Source organism: Panthera tigris, chromosome D4 (assembly GCF_018350195.1).
Source record: "Panthera tigris isolate Pti1 chromosome D4, P.tigris_Pti1_mat1.1, whole genome shotgun sequence".
In the NCBI taxonomy this organism is placed as follows: domain Eukaryota; kingdom Metazoa; phylum Chordata; class Mammalia; order Carnivora; family Felidae; genus Panthera; species Panthera tigris.
Genome location: NC_056672.1, coordinates 81,512,816 through 81,530,986, shown reverse-complemented (window position 1 = coordinate 81,530,986; position 18,171 = coordinate 81,512,816). Strand labels below are relative to the sequence as shown.

At 35.5% G+C, this 18,171-nt stretch overlaps 1 protein-coding gene across 2 annotated transcripts in view; it reads right to left on the bottom strand.

Moving 5' to 3' along the window:
- The window catches only part of RABGAP1 (RAB GTPase activating protein 1), a 165,839-nt gene that overhangs the window by 124,482 nt on the left and 23,186 nt on the right, over positions 1 to 18,171 (bottom strand). For both annotated transcript variants that reach the window (XR_001511510.2, XM_015543029.2), the window contains 2 exons: positions 3,084 to 3,318; positions 1,976 to 2,180 (listed from right to left, as the gene is read on the bottom strand). Coding sequence is in view for 1 of the 2 variants with exons in the window: in XM_015543029.2 (XP_015398515.2) it covers positions 1,976 to 2,180; positions 3,084 to 3,318 (440 nt within the window). In the remaining variant the exon portion in view is untranslated. The remainder of the gene's footprint in view (positions 1 to 1,975; positions 2,181 to 3,083; positions 3,319 to 18,171) is intronic.

Sequence of the window (18,171 nt, the reverse complement as noted above, 5' to 3'; positions counted from 1 at the left end):
ACTGTACAAAACGTTAATATCTACAAAAAAGATAATTACTAGAATCAAAGGACATCATTACGAAAATCAAAGATGTGTCATTCACTCAAAAATGTATTGGTTCAATAATACTTCTGTGATACCTACAACATTCCAGGCTCTGCCCTGGACAATGAGGACATAAATATGAAAGGAATGAAAAGAAACGGCAATTTCAACACTGAATGGGCAAGGCCATGGATGGGGAAACCCCAGGGGTCCCTGTGTGTAATGCAAACACATAGGAAGGGAACCCAATTCACATTCAAAGGCACTGTGATAAGATAAAAACTTTGAAAACATAGGGCAAGAGAAATTGCTTTTGCATATTTATAGAATTAAAATATATCAGAACAAAGTATAACTTCAGTTGGGCATGACTACTGACTAAGAAGCATACAGAAATGAGAGCTGAACAAATTTTACTGAAAGTTTCACATTAGGGGTGCCTGGGTGGCTTAGTTGGTTAAGCGTCTGATTCTTGTTTTCAGCTCAGGTCACCATCTCACGGTTTGTGAGAGCCATGTTGGGCTCTGTGCCGACATTGTGGAACCTGCTTGGGATTCTCTCTCTCCCTCAAAATAAACAGACATTAAAAAAAAAAAGTTTCACATTAATAAATACCATTAAAATTAGGATTTGTGAGTCTAAGTGCAATGGTTCTTTAAAAACTCAAAAGAAGAATTATACATGCAGATAAATGAAATATTAAATATTAAGTAACCTACTATTATCCACATATAGGTACAATTCTACTACCATGAAAACCCAAAATGCTTCTGGGGGCACAGAAACAGATATTCTCATACAATGCTGATAAAAATACAAAACAGATCAATATTTCTAGATGGCTATTTGGCATTGTATCAAAAACAATGAAAATGGGGAAACCTTTTGACTCAGTAAGTCTACTTCTAGGAATTTATCCTAAGGAAATTTCAAACATACAAAAATTTAGCTCAAACATAACTATTTATAGGAGAATTATAGGTAAAGCACTTACGTACCCATTTAATAAAAGCTTAATATTAGCCATTATTAGTAGTACTTTTCTCATTAAAAACAACAACAACAACACTAAAATGTCTAATATAAAAGACTGGTTCTTTTTTTTGTTTTTGTAAGACTATATTTTTTTAAGCAATCTCTATACCCAATGTAGGGCTCAAACTCACAGCCCGGAGATCATGAGTTCCACACTCCACCAACTAAGCCAGACAGGTGCTCCAGAGACTGGTGATTTCTAAATAATCCATCATATACCATCACAAATTTACTGATATGTAAAGAGATTCATAATTAAAACTAATTGAAGAAAGGGGTGCCTACGTGGCTCAACTGGTTATAAGCATCCACCTTTGGCTCAGGTCATGATCTTGTGGTGAGTTGGAACCCTGCATCGGGTTCCGTGCTGACAGCTCAGAGCCTGGAGCCTGCTTCCGATTCTGTCTCTCCCTCTCTGCCCCTACCCAGCTCACGCTCTGTCTCTGTCTCTCAAAAATAAATAAATAAATTTTAAAAAATAAAAAAAAAATTAAAAAAAGTGTTGATTCTGATAATGTTAATATTATTGATTCTAATATGTTCAGTTAGATTCAATATTAAACTTCTTACTGAACTAATGTGTCAAGCTAGTATTTGTATGGTGGAACAGGGAAAATATAAATAAATTTATTAGGCATATTTTCAGGCCAACATATTTTAATTAATCCCCAAACATTTAAATTTTTAATGTACTACACATAATTGGCATGGGGAAATGTATATAAAAAAACTGTTCTAATGAGTGACTAATTTGCACAAGTATCACAATCCCTGGAAGACAAGATAACACAAGTGCCAGAAGAATGAAACATTACATGAATAAGAAGTTATGTATTTTGTTCATTATTATTTCTAAATCTATAGGTCAGAAATCTGATCCAATGGTACAAACATTTCAGGAAGCTGGTCTTACCTCACAGTTCCTTCAGATACATTCGGCACTGAAAGGGTTACATCTAGTGAAATCTGACACTGGCTTCTTAAGATGGACATCATCCTTAATGCTTCCACTTCACTCCTGGGAGCATTTACTGAGGCACAGCCTAAATAAGTTAGTTTGCTGAAAACTACACTGTCCTCATCAGCCACTGGTGTGAAAGGACTTGACCCTTCGGAATCTGAAAGAAATGTTAATAGAGGGTTACTTTCATTCTGATATTTTGTTGACATGAACACCAAGTAAAAATCTACAGGTTACATTTAGGTTCTACAATAAGGTACTAATGAGATAATATTTCATTGCCCCACAATAAATGCCCATTGAAGTCAGAAATTTCATATTAAAACTCTGTCACTGACACCAAAATTTTTAGGAATTGCTTTACTGTTAATCCCAAATTTAAAATGTGATCTGAGGTTAGATCTGATTTGTATTTCTGCCTCTTCTAATTTTTTTTGACTTTATAATTTGTATTTAAGTAAAAAAATAACATTTAATATTTTATCACTCTGAAAAATCCTATCTCTGTCTTTCTGATCTGCACTGCTTTATTTCTCTCATTCATCATCTTAGCCACTTTATTATGTTTTCTCAATGCCCCTGCTTTCCCTTTCCCAATAAAGCTCTACAGTTTTAACACTCTACTTTCCCAGTGAGCCTTTATAACTGCCCTATTCCTCCTCTGTGGTGCCTTTTGCCTCCCTTTTTCAACCTGGCAACTACTCCCAAAGAGCTTTTCAGGCCTGGAACAAGTATCTCTTCCCAAGCATTATTCTTCCACATCTCCAACACTGTACTCAAATTCTTTCTTTCTTGGAAAAATCTTGAAACATTCTGAAATAAGACGACCTCAATGTCATTTAACTACTGTTATCTCTTTGATATAAATGATACACATTTAAAGGGAAATCAGAATGGTACAGATACCTACCCCTCACACAACCCCTTAAATCTAAAATCTGGAGATTCTAGAAAACACATAATGTTTTTTGCCTGCTCTGAATCAAACCTAGTATAGGGTGGACACTCACATAATAAAAACATTAACCTTCAGTAAAGCAAGCAATGCAGCAATCCTAACCTCCTTGTCCAGGTCTCACTGGCAAGCTCATCTCTGGTTTTTGGAGGCCTACTAATGGCACAGGGTTAATGGTGGATGAAGCTGAGAGTTGGTTAGAAAGAGGTCCATCTCCTTCACCATCCAGTTGTGACCTTTCCACAAGTTCTTTGTCCCCTGGCTGGTCGTCCATTGGAGGATCCATCAGAACATCTGCTAGCTCTTTTTGCAGCTGCTGTTCACTTCCATTCCCTATAATCTAAGGGTCACAAATACATGCAATCAGCAAAGTGTGAAAGACAGGCCAGTACTAATTCAAATGGGTCCACATTCTAGAGATCGTCAGCATTTCTTTTGATACAAAGATATCTTCTGAATGTTTTTTAAAAACAGAATAAATCAAGATCTGCAGTAAGAGCTGCAGCTGCTCCCTTAATACATACAGTTTTTCATGAAAAAGTGTATAGTGAATTTGAGAGTAATGCCCGGAAATGTATGTGATAGTCTGTCAATGTTATTAGAAATGGATAAAGGGGCATTAAGGAAGACACTTGTTGGGTGAATCACTGGATTCTACTTCTGAAATCATTATTGCACTATATGCTAACTAACTTGGATGTAAATTTAAAAAAATTTTAAATAAAATTATGGCGATAAAACGTAAGTTTTCTACAGTGTCCTCAACTAGCAATGAAAATATTCATAATTTTATTTCTCTGCTGAGAAATAACGCTGCTAATGGGATTATCTTTAGGGGCTTCGCTTATCCTTAAGAAAAAGGGAAAATGTGTTCGCTTGCAAAGTTATCATAGAAACAGACTTAGTAGGTAATAAATTTTCACATGTATTTTACCATTCCTACTATAAATAAGTCTAAGGAAGGCTTCTCTGATATTAACAGTTTCTTAAAGTTCTGAGACACCTGAATAAAGCTTGTACATATAAAATGGCCCTGAGCAACAGAAGCACTCCATTTCAGTAATGTCAAGTATTTATTTGTCTAGAGTCATGATGGTTTATTATTAGTTGCTCAACAAGGAAGTAATGCTTTCCAATGCTAAGGAAAACCACAAGTGACAAAACCCAGCAATGTCACTAAATGCTTATTCAAGAAACACTAAAAAAATTTTAACAAAGGAATTAATTTAGGAAAAGTCATAATCAAAAAAGGGGGCTGATTTAGGAGGGTTTCTGAAGACTAAACCTGACAAAAAGTTAAAATGGGTGGGGCTAGGAGATTGTTACAGAGAATGAGGTCTTCTCAGTAAAATCAACACAGAAGTTAGGAAGAAAATGTCAATAATAACAGACACCTCTGGACTACCAAAGAACCCTGTTCAAACATAGTTTTATAACCCTATAAGCTTCAAGTTCCTTTGGCTATAAATTATAATTGAGAAACAAACAGTTTTAAATCTTTTTTTGCTGACATTTCCCAAGGAAATTTAACATGTCAGCTACTCTTGCCTTAGAAATAAAGGCCAGACAAGTGTTCAGCCTCTTGGCTTCGGTTACAATGTTTATTTCCGTGAATTTCATTTTATGTTAACAGTCACTGCTAATGGAACTAAAAAGCAGGTCAAGTAATTGTAATTCTTTGTTCTGCCTGATCTTACACATCCAAGTGCAATCAAATTTCTTTTTTCAGAAGTTCTACTTTCACAAGTTTTTAAACCATCTGAAAAATAAACCACAGCTTAGTTCCAATTAGCCTCTTATTCTTTCAGAACTGGAGAAGAATTACTATATCACCTGCAGTAAATAAAAGATGGTCTATTTGATAGTCTGTTTTCCAAGGGGAGAGAAAGAACATACATAAGTAGTAGTTACAGCTTCCTAAACACAGATGGAGAAAAGATATTCAATTCCATGTTTAGGTAATTAGTAATTATAACTGGGGAAGCCATCACTAAAAGAGCAAACTAAATCAAAGAGAAGACATTTTACATATTATGAAGTACTATTTTGTTCTTTGGTATACAGGGTAATTAAACTCAAGTTTTCTGCTGGATAGACTGCGTACATTTTCATATTATTTGCCAATAACAAAAATATACCTAACCCTGAGAGAAAACATGTTTATATGTTTGTATTTTGTGTTTCTACATGTTCATCTTGCATTCTTCTCTCATTTATAAAATCTATAAACATAAGAACTGTGTTCCATTTCCTTAACTCTTCCTTAAGGACTAGGAAAAAGAAATGTTCACATGCAAACATGTGATTTTTAAAAGCTGCTTAAAAATAGCAATGCAACATATGCTTTGGATAATTAGGTCCAAAATAGTACTCAACAATTTTGTTAGATCATTTGTGAACCTTCAATTTAATTTCAGAATTACTGTCTGTGACATTACAATACACATACTTAAACCAATTAAGCTTTTTGTTTTTTTATTAAAAGAATTTTTTTTTATTAAGTAATCTCTATGCCCAACATGGGGCTTGATCTAATGACCCTGATATCAAGAGCAGTACGCTCCACTGACTGAGCCAGCCAGGTACCCTGTTGTTTTCTTTCTAAAGACAGTCTTCCCTGGGCTTATCTGGGAAATAATTCACAATGACTTTCAAGGCTCTCAAACTCTGACATGCATCAGAATCACGTGGAGAATTTTTATGACGCAAAGTGTTGGGCCCCAAATGAATTCCAATTCAGTAATTCTGAGTGGACCTGATAATGTGTATTTTTTAAAAATTTCCAGGAGATAGTGATACTGCTAGTCTGGGGACCACAGTCTTAAGAATCAACCTTAGGTTAATGGTTCTTAACCATGACTCTATAGTATAATTACTAATATTACCAGGAGGCATTTTAAAATTCAAATATTTGCTCCTTCCTCCCTCCCCTCACCTCCCACCTTAGTAGAGCCTGGCTGGGCATATGCATTTTGAAGAACCTCCACAGGTTATTTACAAAACAGGTGGCAGGCCAGATTAGGCCATCAGACTATAGTTTGTTGACCTCTGGTATTGATGAATAGCTTAAATAAACCAACAACCGCTTATTGCTAGACTTCTTGTTATTAACACAAAATAAACCCACCATAAGCAGGGTTTTTCTGTTCCTTGCTGCCAAGAGCATTCTTAACAGATAACACAATCATCTCTAAAACAGATGTAGCTTCAGGTAAAGTAATCAACACACTGCAATATTAGTAAAGGGCAGACATACAGATCAGTGGAACAAAACAGAATCCAGAAATAGACTGACATATATATGACCAATTGGTTTCAACAAAGATGGCAGGGTAATTCAATGGAGAAAGGTAATAAATGGTGTTAGAACAATTAGCCTGACATCCATACCTATGTAAAGACATGAATCTTAGCTAATACTTCACATCATATACAAAAATTAATGCAAAATGGGTCACAATCTAAATGCAAACCCTGAAACTATATAATCTACAGAAGAAAAACAAAGGAGAAAATCTATGAAAATCCTGAGACACAAAGATTTCTTACAATACAAAAAGTAGCATAAAAAAATGATAAAACACGCTTTATCAAAACTAGAAACTTCTACTCAAAAGACACTACTAAGAGAATGAAAACACAAGCCACAGACTTGGAGAATATACTTCAAATCATGTTTCTGATGAAGGATTTATACCCAGAATACATCTACCCAGAATATCTCATAACTCATTAAGGAAACAAGCAACCCAATTTAAAAAATGGGCATTTTCACCAAAAAAAGTATGAAGGTGGCAAACAAGCACGTGAAAGAAACTCAATTCATTAGCCAGTAGAGAAACTGAAACCACAATAGGATGCCTCCATACACCTAATAAGATTGGCTAAAATTAAAAACAAGACAATACTAGAATACCAAGAATTCGCAAAGATGCGTGACAACTGAAAACCTTGGGTATTTACCCAAGAAAAATTAACACCTGTGCCTCTTTGTGCATGTTTATAGCAGTATTGATAATCACCAAAAACTGACTATAAATGTTTATCAACTGCTTAGTGCATAAACTGCCATATAGCTATATAATGGCATACTACTCAGCAGTAAAAAGGAATGAATTATTAATACACACAATAACATGGATTATTCCAAGTAAAAGACGCCAGACACAAAAAACTCCATCATACCGTAAGGTTCCATTTATATGGAATTCCGGAAAAGGCAAACTATAGCGATGGAAATCAGATCATTGGTTGTCAGGGGCTAGGAAGGAGATGAGAGGATTCACTAAAAAAAAAGTACACAGGAACTTTCTGGAATAGTAAAAATATTCTGTATCTTAATTGTGGTGGTTGTCATGTAAGAGTTTATATTCACTACAGCTTATAGAACTATACACCTAAAAGGGCTGCATATTACTGTGTGTAAACTTTAACTCAATAAACTTAAAATAGAAAAGGGATATTGATAGTGGGGAAGGCTATGCATTTGTGGGAGCAGGGATTATAGAAGTAATCTCTGTACTTTGTTTTGCTGTGAACCTAAAACTGCGCTAAAAAATAAAGTCTGTTTTTTAAAAATTAGAAAAAAAAAAGTGGTTTCTACAAAAAAAGAACAAAAGTATTTACTTTTTTCTATTGCATCCCAAAAGATATTCATCCAGGGTTCTGTTTTTGGCAATAACCTTATTTTACAGGCTCTCCTGTGGCCACCTCATCTATGGCCAATGATATACAAACAATCCCTAATATATACCTACAACCCCTTCCTTAGCTCCCTACTGGAGAGAATTCTTCAGGTAGATATTCCAGACTTAGTGTGTCAAACTTAACTCACTGTCCGATCCTCCTTCTGTATTCTTTTTATTTTTTAAAGTAAGCTCTACACCATTGTGGGGCTCAAACTCACGACCCCAACATCAAGAGTCACATGCTCTACAGACTGAGCCAGCAAGGCGCCACCCTTGCTTTGTTGTTGCTTTGTTGTTGTTGTTGTTGTTTTAAATCAGTGAATTGTAATACTATCCACTTAGTGAGCCTATGAAGAGCACAATCACCCGTCACTCCTCTCATTCCCACAATACTCACAAAGCTTACTGATCCTTGCTCACTTGTGCATTTTTTCCACCCTCTATGTAGGTAATACCACAGGACAGCTTCTTTCATTTTACATAAGTCTACTGGAAAGGTAAGAGCTTCCCTGCCTTCTTTCTTTCTCCCCTCTGATCTGTCATATGGCCATTCAAGTTACAATTGCAAACCTTAGTTCTGATCAAACCCTTCCATGTTTCCTCAATTTCCATAAGATAAAGCCCAAATTTGTAACTATATTCTATGAATTTTTCACAACTCTGCCCAATTTATGCTTTCCTCTCTTACCAGACACGTCAAATTACTCAACTTCCCTAAGACATATCATAAACTTTCAAGCATCAAGACTCTATAGACTGTTCCCTTTCCTAGAAAGTCCTCTTCTCCTTCTCCTTTCTGTTAAGAACAAGCTTAAATTCTGTTACCTCCTCTGGGAAATCTTAACCCCACTATATGGGGTTTAATTAGTCCCTCCTTAGGGAGTGCTACCATATGAGCATACATGTTTTATAGAACCAGACCTTGAACCAGTCTGGATTAGGTGGCAGGGATTGCTTCTTAAGGTATCTTTACATTATTCCCAAAGCTTTGGATAGATTCACTGCACAGTGTACCTGCAATATAGGTTTACTGAATTGAGTTTTATAAATGCAAAGAATAGAAGCCAAAGTAGTATTATTTTACCAATTTTGATACTGGATACTCTATAGGTTTTGAGTTATAAAAAATGAAATCTGAATGCTTTATTTTAGCTTTGTTTACTTAAATACAACAAAAACAAAGCATCATTTTCTATTATTCTGAGAATCATTAAAGGTTTAACATTTACTAAGAATACTGGGCAAGACCAATTAGCATGCTACAAAACAATTTTATTTTGAAGCCCAACAAAGACTTCTAACTTAACAGAAATATAAAAATAAAAAAAGCAAAGCAGGTATGTATGGATAAATCAATGGTCATATTCAGATTTATGTTCATCTCTGTGTAAACTAGATTAAGAGGGGGAGGGGAGAATACTTTAAGAAACAGTCCTGAATTGAGGGAAAAAAAACCCAATAAATATAAAGTAGCAAATTTAGCAGCTACTGTAAACGCAGACATAAATGTTTGTAAGGACAGAGACTGCATGGCAAGTGATTTATTCATAATTCTGCTTATAAAGCAGGGTGGTAGTAAAAACAGTGGGCACAAGAGCTGGCTTATGGCACAACTCCAGGGGTCACCATTCACATATAGACCATGTGAACAGCAGCCTGTACTTAAATCCTGGGCTCCACGGTAAGAGCTGAATTTGGGACATGGCTCTGATACTAACTGTTGGCTGTGGGCAAATTACCCTCTGGGAGCCACAACTGCCTCATCTCTAAAATGAAAGTGTTAATATCTATCTCATAGGACTGTCATGTCATGAGGATTCAATGATACAATAATAATATGCTTACTGGGCATTTATTATTTATAATTAAGGCATTATATATGATTTTTACAGGGATTATCTCATTTCTACATCACAGTACCTGTCAATTAGTAAGCATACAATTAGTATCACTTTCAGCTTTTATTTTTAAAGATTTTATTTTTTTAAAGTTTATTTATTTTCAGAGACAGCATGAGCAGGAAGGGGCAGAGAAAGAGAGACAGAGAGTCCCAAGCAGATTCTGCGCTGTCAGCATAGAGCCCAATGTGGGGCTCAATCTCAGGAACCATGAGATCATGACCTGGGCCAAAATCATGACCTGGACACTTAACCAACTGAGCCACCCAGGCACCTCTTAAATATTTTATTTTTAAGTAATTTCTACACCCAACGTAGGGCTTGAACTCACAACCCTGAGATCAAGAGTCACATGCTCCACCAAATGAGCCAGCAGGCAACCCCCACTTTCAGCTATTTCTAAATAAATTCTGACCCACCTTCTGGAGAGGAGGTTTGAAAAACCAAGTAACAACAACAACAACAAGAAAAAAAAAAGCAGTTCTTCCACTTTCCATTATCCAGAGAAAACTAAGAACACACCTACTATTTATGTGTAAGACCCATTACTGAAGTAACACTTGTCCTTTCTAAATGTATCAAATAAAAGTAATAATTTATAGGGTAGAATTGGCTACAGGTCTATTTCCTTAAGAGCAAAACTGCATTTGTAGAAGCAAAGGACAAAACGTTTCAAAGGCAAAAGCCAGAGTCATTTCCTGGTGTTAATGTTCTACTTCTAACTTTATAGCCCGTTTCCGTTCTCTGCAACAATACCAACTAGGCACCACTTGATTTGACAGTTATCCAAAGCTACGTTAGGCAGTTTGGGATCTTTTTCCAGTAGAGATTTTGTCTTAGGAAATGCATGCTTATGAAATGACAGTGTGCACTTGAGATATCCACAGATGTTGAGAAAATTAAAGACAAATTCCTGATGATCTACAGTTCCCACTACTTGTGTCAGACTGCAATGAAAATAGAAGTGAAAATGGTTCAGACTGAGTAATTTTACTCAGCTTCAGTGTAAAAGCTAAGGCATCTTGAAACAAGTATATAAATCTCAGTTTTACCAGAAAGCAAGGCACAAAAGAACCAGAAGTCCCATTTGGATACTGGAAAGTATTGTTAATGACTTCAAACCCACTCACATACTCATTCTGCGATCTTTGATAAATCACTGAATTTCCTTGTGTCATTTATAAATTGCAGCTGTTCTGGCTATCCATCTTTTTATCTTACTGCATGAAGGAAGGACCAGAGAAACAACCTAAAATTATCATTAGGAATTACTAACATTAACTTAAAAAGGGAAAGAGAAGGAACAGCACCTTGTAAATTCATCCTGAAAAGTTAAGAAAGACCCAAAATATTTATGATTGTGTTGATAAATAATAGGATTATGACTGGGTTTTATTTATGTCTCATACTGTCTGAATTTTATGTATAAAGCAGACATTATTTTTATAATTAGAGAAAACAAATAACAGAAAGTCCATTTGGGAGAAAAAAGGAAAGCAAGCACGTTCAATTCTACTGTATGCAGTGATCATAACCCTAGGCCTTTTTCAAGCCTGTTGATTTTTCTACATTTCACAGTCTCACTTCTTTGAGTAATTCTTAATCATTCTTTAAGGTTTTGCTAAATTGTTACCTACTCTATGAAACCTTTCTTCTCTTTAATAGGCAATAATTATGTTCTCATATAAATCTGCTCTTATCTATATTCTGGTACTTGATGAATTTTATAATGACATAGTTCCTTATGTGTCTCCCCACCATCATCCTGATCCCCTTAATTAAACTGTGTGTTCATGGTTCAGTTACTCTGTTTGCTGAATAAAAGACCTACATTAGAGGACAAGATCACCTGATACTAAAGCAAGTAATATCAGATACAAAGTCAGAAAATTAGTTTAGGCAATGCTAAGTGAGAAGGGGTGACTTCTTTATCAGCTATTTCAATACAGGTTGGCAACTTCTTTCCAACTAAAATAATGTTCGGTGGATTTTTCAAGAAGAAAAAGATTAAAAAATTCTCTAACTGAACTTTTCACCGAAGAAGTATTGGCTCATCAATGTACTCCCAACCAAGATTTATAGAGTATCTTTGATTAAGAGCTAAGGGTATAATATTCCTACACAAGAGGAGTCAGGTAGAGAAAATACAACATGTTCTGAATTTATGAAAGTTTTCCGATTTTGATGTGAATTGTCAAAACACTTTATGAAGATAAATACCTGTGTTTTTTATAACTACATCATCATATAAAGCTCTTCTTTAAAGGGCTTAACTAAAGCATTACGTTCTCCAAGAAGCTTTCCCAGACTCCTCCCCCAAGCTGAGACAAGTTTCCATCCTTTGTTCTATAGCACCCTTTGTTAATCTCTACCGTAGCATTTATCTAACTGCATTAATGTTGAAAATTAAAAATATAGCCACAGTATCTCTACAGCTCCTCCATCAAGAGATATAGTCTATTTCCTGGATTGGCCCTGTGACTTGCTGTGATCAATACAATGTGGCAGAAGTGACACCATGTAATTTGTAAGCCTTAACCTTAAAAGATACCTTATAGCTTCCACATCTGTCCTAGGACCACCATGCTGCCGTGACGAAGTCTGAGATGAAAGACTACAGGAAAAGACTCAGCCATCCCAATTAAGCTCAGTCTTCAGCCAATGTATCAATTGAATGAAGTTATATGAACCAAAACAAGACCAGCAAAACAACCCACTCAATGCATAAAATCATTAGAAATTAATAAACTGTTTTAAGCCACTCAGTTCTGAGATCTGAGGTAGTTTGTTACAAAGCAGAGACTACTACAATCCACTGCAACAAGAATCTGAACTGTCATCTACCCTAAGCTTTAGCATCTGCTTATATATATCTACCCTAAGCTTTAGCATCTGCTTATATATATAAGCAGGAACCATGTCCAATTGATCTCTATTCTCATTCACCCTTTAAAGAGCTTCTCTTTGTCTGTGATATTCTGCAGTTTCACTGTCATCCTTTTTTTTTTTTAAGTTTATTTTTTCACTTTGAGAGAAAGTGGAGGAGGACCAAAGAGAGGGAGAGACAGAATCCCAAGCAGGCTCTGTGCTGTCAGTGCAAAGCCTGTTGTGGACCTCAAACCCACAAAACACTAGGTCATGACCTGAGCTGAGATCAAGAGTTGGAGGGTTGCTTCACAGACTGAGCCACCCAGGCGCCCCCACTGTCATCCTGATTGGGACTCACTCTGTTTCTTGAAGCTGATCTGTATCTTTTATCACTTGTGGAAAATATTCAGCTATTATCTCAAGTTATTTCCTTTTCTCCCACTCTATTCTATTTTCTGAGTAATTTCCTCAGGTTGATTTTGCAGGTACTTGATTTTCTCTTCAACCATGTCTAATCTACTATTTAACACATCAGTTGTACCTTTACTTGCTCTGATTTTCATGAAGTTTGCTTGGTCTTTTATTAAATTTTTAAATAATTTTGTTCTATCCTAATATTTTCAAATTTTTCTTTAAATTTTCAATCATTTAAATCATATCTATCTTAAAGTTACAGCTAATAATTCAAATGCGCAAGTGTTGGTGAGATTTGATCCTGCTGGGGTTTGCCTACTCTGGGTCTTTGTAAATTTTGGAATGTTTGATATTCTGTATCAAAGTTATCTGTAGAAATACCATGCAGCCTAGGTGGCAAGCATGTCCCTCCAGAATAGTTCTGCAATTGATTCTGTCAGGAGCCCTGAGAGTATTACCAACCCAGGAACATGCAGGTAGTATAAATTCAAATCTCAAATACCTGAAGGCAAGCCCACTGGAACAAGTTATCAACAAGACTCCCCTCTAAACCTGTGCCCAACCTAAAATATATAAGCTTCCTTATTTTCTTCCTAGGACTATAAACAAGTTATTTTTTCCAAATCTATCCTTTCAGTTAGCCTGAAGGTGTTATATAAGGAAATCTCAGTTCCAACACCCCTCTCTGTAAAACCCAAAGCTTTATCTCTTCTCCAATTTAGTCAAAACCCAAGCCCACTGATCATAAAGCAGCAAATTCCCCCAGTACGGACCCAGTGCCAGCATATATGTATAGTTTTGGCTTTCAGTGTCCCTCTTTGCTATTATTCTTTCAAGATTACTTTCTTGTGAATATAGCTATGAAAGGTATTTGTTATATTTCATCCAGCTCTCCTAAATATTTTGTACTAGGACATTTTTAGGTTTTCTAGGTCATCATAGTTCCAAAAATGGGGAGTTCTCAACTTCGGTGCCTAAAAACAGCACTTGGTGGATTATTAGCTATCAACTGAATAATTCAACAAAACACTCAATTAGGACTTTTGGGGTGGATGAATGACAGACTTTTAAATGTATTTTTCTGGAGTGTTATATGAAGGTGATGAATCACTAAATTCTACTCCTGAAAACAAAATTATACTATATGTTAACTACCTAGAATTTAAATAAAAATTTGGGGAAAAAATGTATTTTCTAAATCCAATGCAATTTTACAATCTAGTAGTGGCTGAGACAACGGTTTTAAAAAGAGTCATCCGCATCACTGAGCAACACGTTTGCAGTAATCCTATTATACTTGACTTTGATGAAAATATCAAAGATTCAACAATAATTCTATTACTTCTCCACTTACCATTTCTACATACAGTAAACCAATATACTGTCCAGATGTACTGAAAATACATGGAAATACATACAGGAAACATTTTTAATTTGTAGAACATATTGCTCAATTTCCTGGTCTAAAAAACAGAACATTTCTTTTCAGTAAACAAGATATGAGAGAGCACAAAAAAAGTTCTCTGCAGGAGCCCTGAGGGTCTTTCCCATTTACCATAAATGATTCATCAAATTAGAAACAGGAAGAGTAAGTCAAACAGTATTTCAAAAATTAACAAGACAATTTTAAGTCTTCTCCAAAAAGAGAGAAGACTCATCTATTTGCATGTGTACTCATTTATGCTGTCTTCCTTCATATTACAGAAATTGCTCCTAGGTTAACCCCTCCACTTACACACAGGAAATCTCTCTTCCCAACCTAACCAAAGACTTAGCAATTCTCTGGTACCAGTAATGTCCCCTTCTTTACTGAATAACTCTTATCAGTACACACATATCAGGAAATCTCTCACTGGAATCCCTATTACTCTTCAGTTACCACTCCATTTTTCTGTTTTGTTTTGTTTTTTTAGCAAAACTCCTTAAAACAGTTGTCTATACTATCACCACTTCTTCCTCAGCTACCACTTACAACCCAACCCACACTAATGCTAATGATCTCATCTCTCTTGAAAACAACAAAAAAAAAAAACAAGCAAAAAAACACCCTTCTTAAGAATCACCCAGGCCTCTATCCTATCATTCTTCAGTCACCATCTAAAGCAACCTCTCAGCAGAATCTAACATACCTGGTTATTCCCACTCTCTTGAAACACTTTCTTCATTTCTCTCCCAAGGCACTCCAAATCTCCTAGTTTTCTTTGTATCTCACTAGTTATATCCTCTCACTCTTCTCTGCTGGCTTCTCTTTATCTCCATCTCTCAATGCTGAAGTCCTCCAAGAATCAGCTCTTCACTAACTCTTCAGTTTCTAATGCTCACTCTGGGTGATCTCACCTAGTCCCACAGCTTTAAATACAATCTATATACTGTTGATGCTAGTCACAGTCACTCTGGAGGATCAATCTCATCAACATCCTGAACTTCTGATCCCTTTAACCTGATCCTGGTCCTATCTCTTTCCATTTTAGTAAATGGCACTACCATATACCTTACAGCTCAGACCAAAATCTAGGAACCATCATTTATTTCCCTCTTTGCTTCAAATCCCACATCTAATTTGCCCACCCTATCAGTTCTACCTTGAAATATACCCTGAATCAGAGCCATGAGATCATAACCTGAGCCGAAATCAAGAGTCGGAGGCTTAACAAACTGAGCCACCCAGACGCCCTGACTAAAACAGCCTTTATCTACTCTTCTTACTACCGACCAGTCTTGTCTCTTTACTGCCAATTCTCCAAAGAGTAGGCCAGATATAATTCGTATACAACTCACTTACTTAAAGCATACATTCTATGGTTTCCAGTATATTCACAGAGAGGAGCAACCAACACCAAAGTTAATTTAATATATTTTTATCATGGGGTGCTTGGGTGGCTCGGTAAGCATTTGACTTCACCTCAGATCTTGATCTCACGGTTCATGGGTTCGAGCCCTGCATCAGGCTCTATGCTGACAGCTCAGAGCCTGGAACCTGCTTTGGATTCTGTGTCTCCCTCTCTCTCTGCCCCTCCCCTGCTCTCACTCTGTCTCTCAAAAATAAATAAAACATTAAAAAAATTTAAAATATTTTCATCACCTCAAAAAAACCACACAAAAAACCCAAACACCACCACATGTATCAACTCCCCTTTCCCTCAATAACTCCAGCCCTAAATAAGCAACAACTAATTGACCCTCTGCCTCTGAAGATTTAACTCTTCTAGATATTTCATATTGATGGAACCATATAATCTGTGGACTTTTTGACTTAACTGTCATTTAACATGTCTTCAAGGTTCATCTATATTGCAGCATGTATCAGTACTTTATTCCTTTTTATGACCAAATAATATTTCATTATACATCACATTTTATTTATCCATTTAGTAGTTGGTAAACATTTAGATTGTTTAGCTTTTTATATGCCTTAAATACATCCTGTGGGTTGTCTTTTTTCCTTTGCTCCTTTGGTGTGAAATCTAAGAATCCACTGTCAAATCTGAAGTCATGTAAATTTACCCCATGTTTCTTCCAAGAGTTTTACACTTCTAGCTCTTACACTGAAGTCTGTAATCCATTTAAGCTAATTTTTGTATATGGTGTGAGGTAAGGTTGCATCTTCACTCTTGTGAACATGGCTATCCAGCTGTCCCACCATAATTTGTGGAAGAAAAAAAAAAAACCCTCTCGATTGAATGGTATTGGTAACCTTGTCTGAATCAGCTGATCACAGAAATATGGTTCTATTTCTGAATGTTCTATTTCTCAAATGTATTCCAGTGATCTATATGCCTAGCCTTATGTCAATACTACACTATCTTGATTACCACTGCTTTATAATAAGTTTTGAAATTGCAAAGTCTGAGTCTTCCAACTTTGTTCTTCATTTTCAAGATTATTTTGGCCTATTCAGAGTCCCCTGAAATCCAAAATGAATTTTACAACTGTCACATAAATCTCTACAAAGATGTTACCTAGGATTATGATAAAGACTGCACTGAATGTGTAGATCAATTTGAGGAGTAATGCCATCTTCACAATAAGTCTTCTGATACATGAACAACGAATGGACTTCCATTTATTTAGATGTTCTTTATTTTCTTTGAACAATGTTTTACAGATTTCAAAGCCTAAGATTTGCACTTTTGTTTAACTTCATACTATTTCATTCTTTTTCATGTTATCATAAATTGTTTTTTCACTGTTACTTTAAGGTTGTTCATTGCAAATGTATACAAATAAAACTGATTTTTTGTACATTGATCTTGTATCCTACAATGTTGCTAAACTTCTTAGTTTTAATTTTTTTTTTTTTTTTTAGATTTCTTAGGGTTCTCCATATACAAGATCATGTCAACTGCAAACATAGTTTTTACTTCCTTCTTTCCAATCTGGATACCTTTTATATTTTTGCCTGAGTGCCCTGGTTGTACCCTTCAGTACAATGTTGACCAGAGGTAGTTAAGTGCAGACATCCAGGTCTTTAGGCTGAACTTAAGGGGAAAGAATCTACTCTTTTACCACCAAGAAAGATTTTAGCTGTGAGTTTTTCATAGATGCTGTTAATCAGGTTGAAGAAGTTACATTCATAGTTGATTTTTTTTCTGAATTTATTTTCATAAAAGGTGTTGCATTTCAGCAAACATTGTTCCTGTGTCCACTAAAAACGATCATGTGGTTTTGTTTTTAGTTCCATTGATACATTATATTACCTTAATAGATTTTCAGTTGTTAAACCAACCTTACATTCTTGGAGTAAATCCCACTTGATCACAATATGTAATCCTTTTCATATACTGCTGAATTAATAAGTATGCTTGTATTTTGTTGAGGACTTTTGTGTCCCAATTTATAAGAAATATAGATATGTAGTTTTCTTGTGATGTCTTTGTCTAGTTTTGGCATTGGCACAGTATCTTCCTCATAGATTTAGTCAGGAAATATCCTTTTTTTTTTTTTTTCTATTTTTGGGGATAGTTTGTGAGGAACTGTTATTCTTACTTAAGTATCTGGTAAAATTCAGGGAATAAAGCCATCTAGGTAGGCCAGAGCTTGCTTTATGGGTACATTTTTTATTACTAATTCAACCTCTTGTTATAGGTCTATTCACAGTTTCATTAGTGTTTTTTTAGAAATTTATCCCTTTCAGTAAGTTCTTTTTTGGCATATTACTATTCCTAATAGTCCCTTATAATCCTTTTTGTTTAACATATGTTTGGTAGTATTGTCTTTTCTTTCAGTTCTAATTCTAGTAACTTTTTTCCTTGGCCAATCCAAGGTTTTATCAATTTTATCAATCTTTTCAGAGAACCAGGTTGCTTTATTGATTTTTTTCTCTAT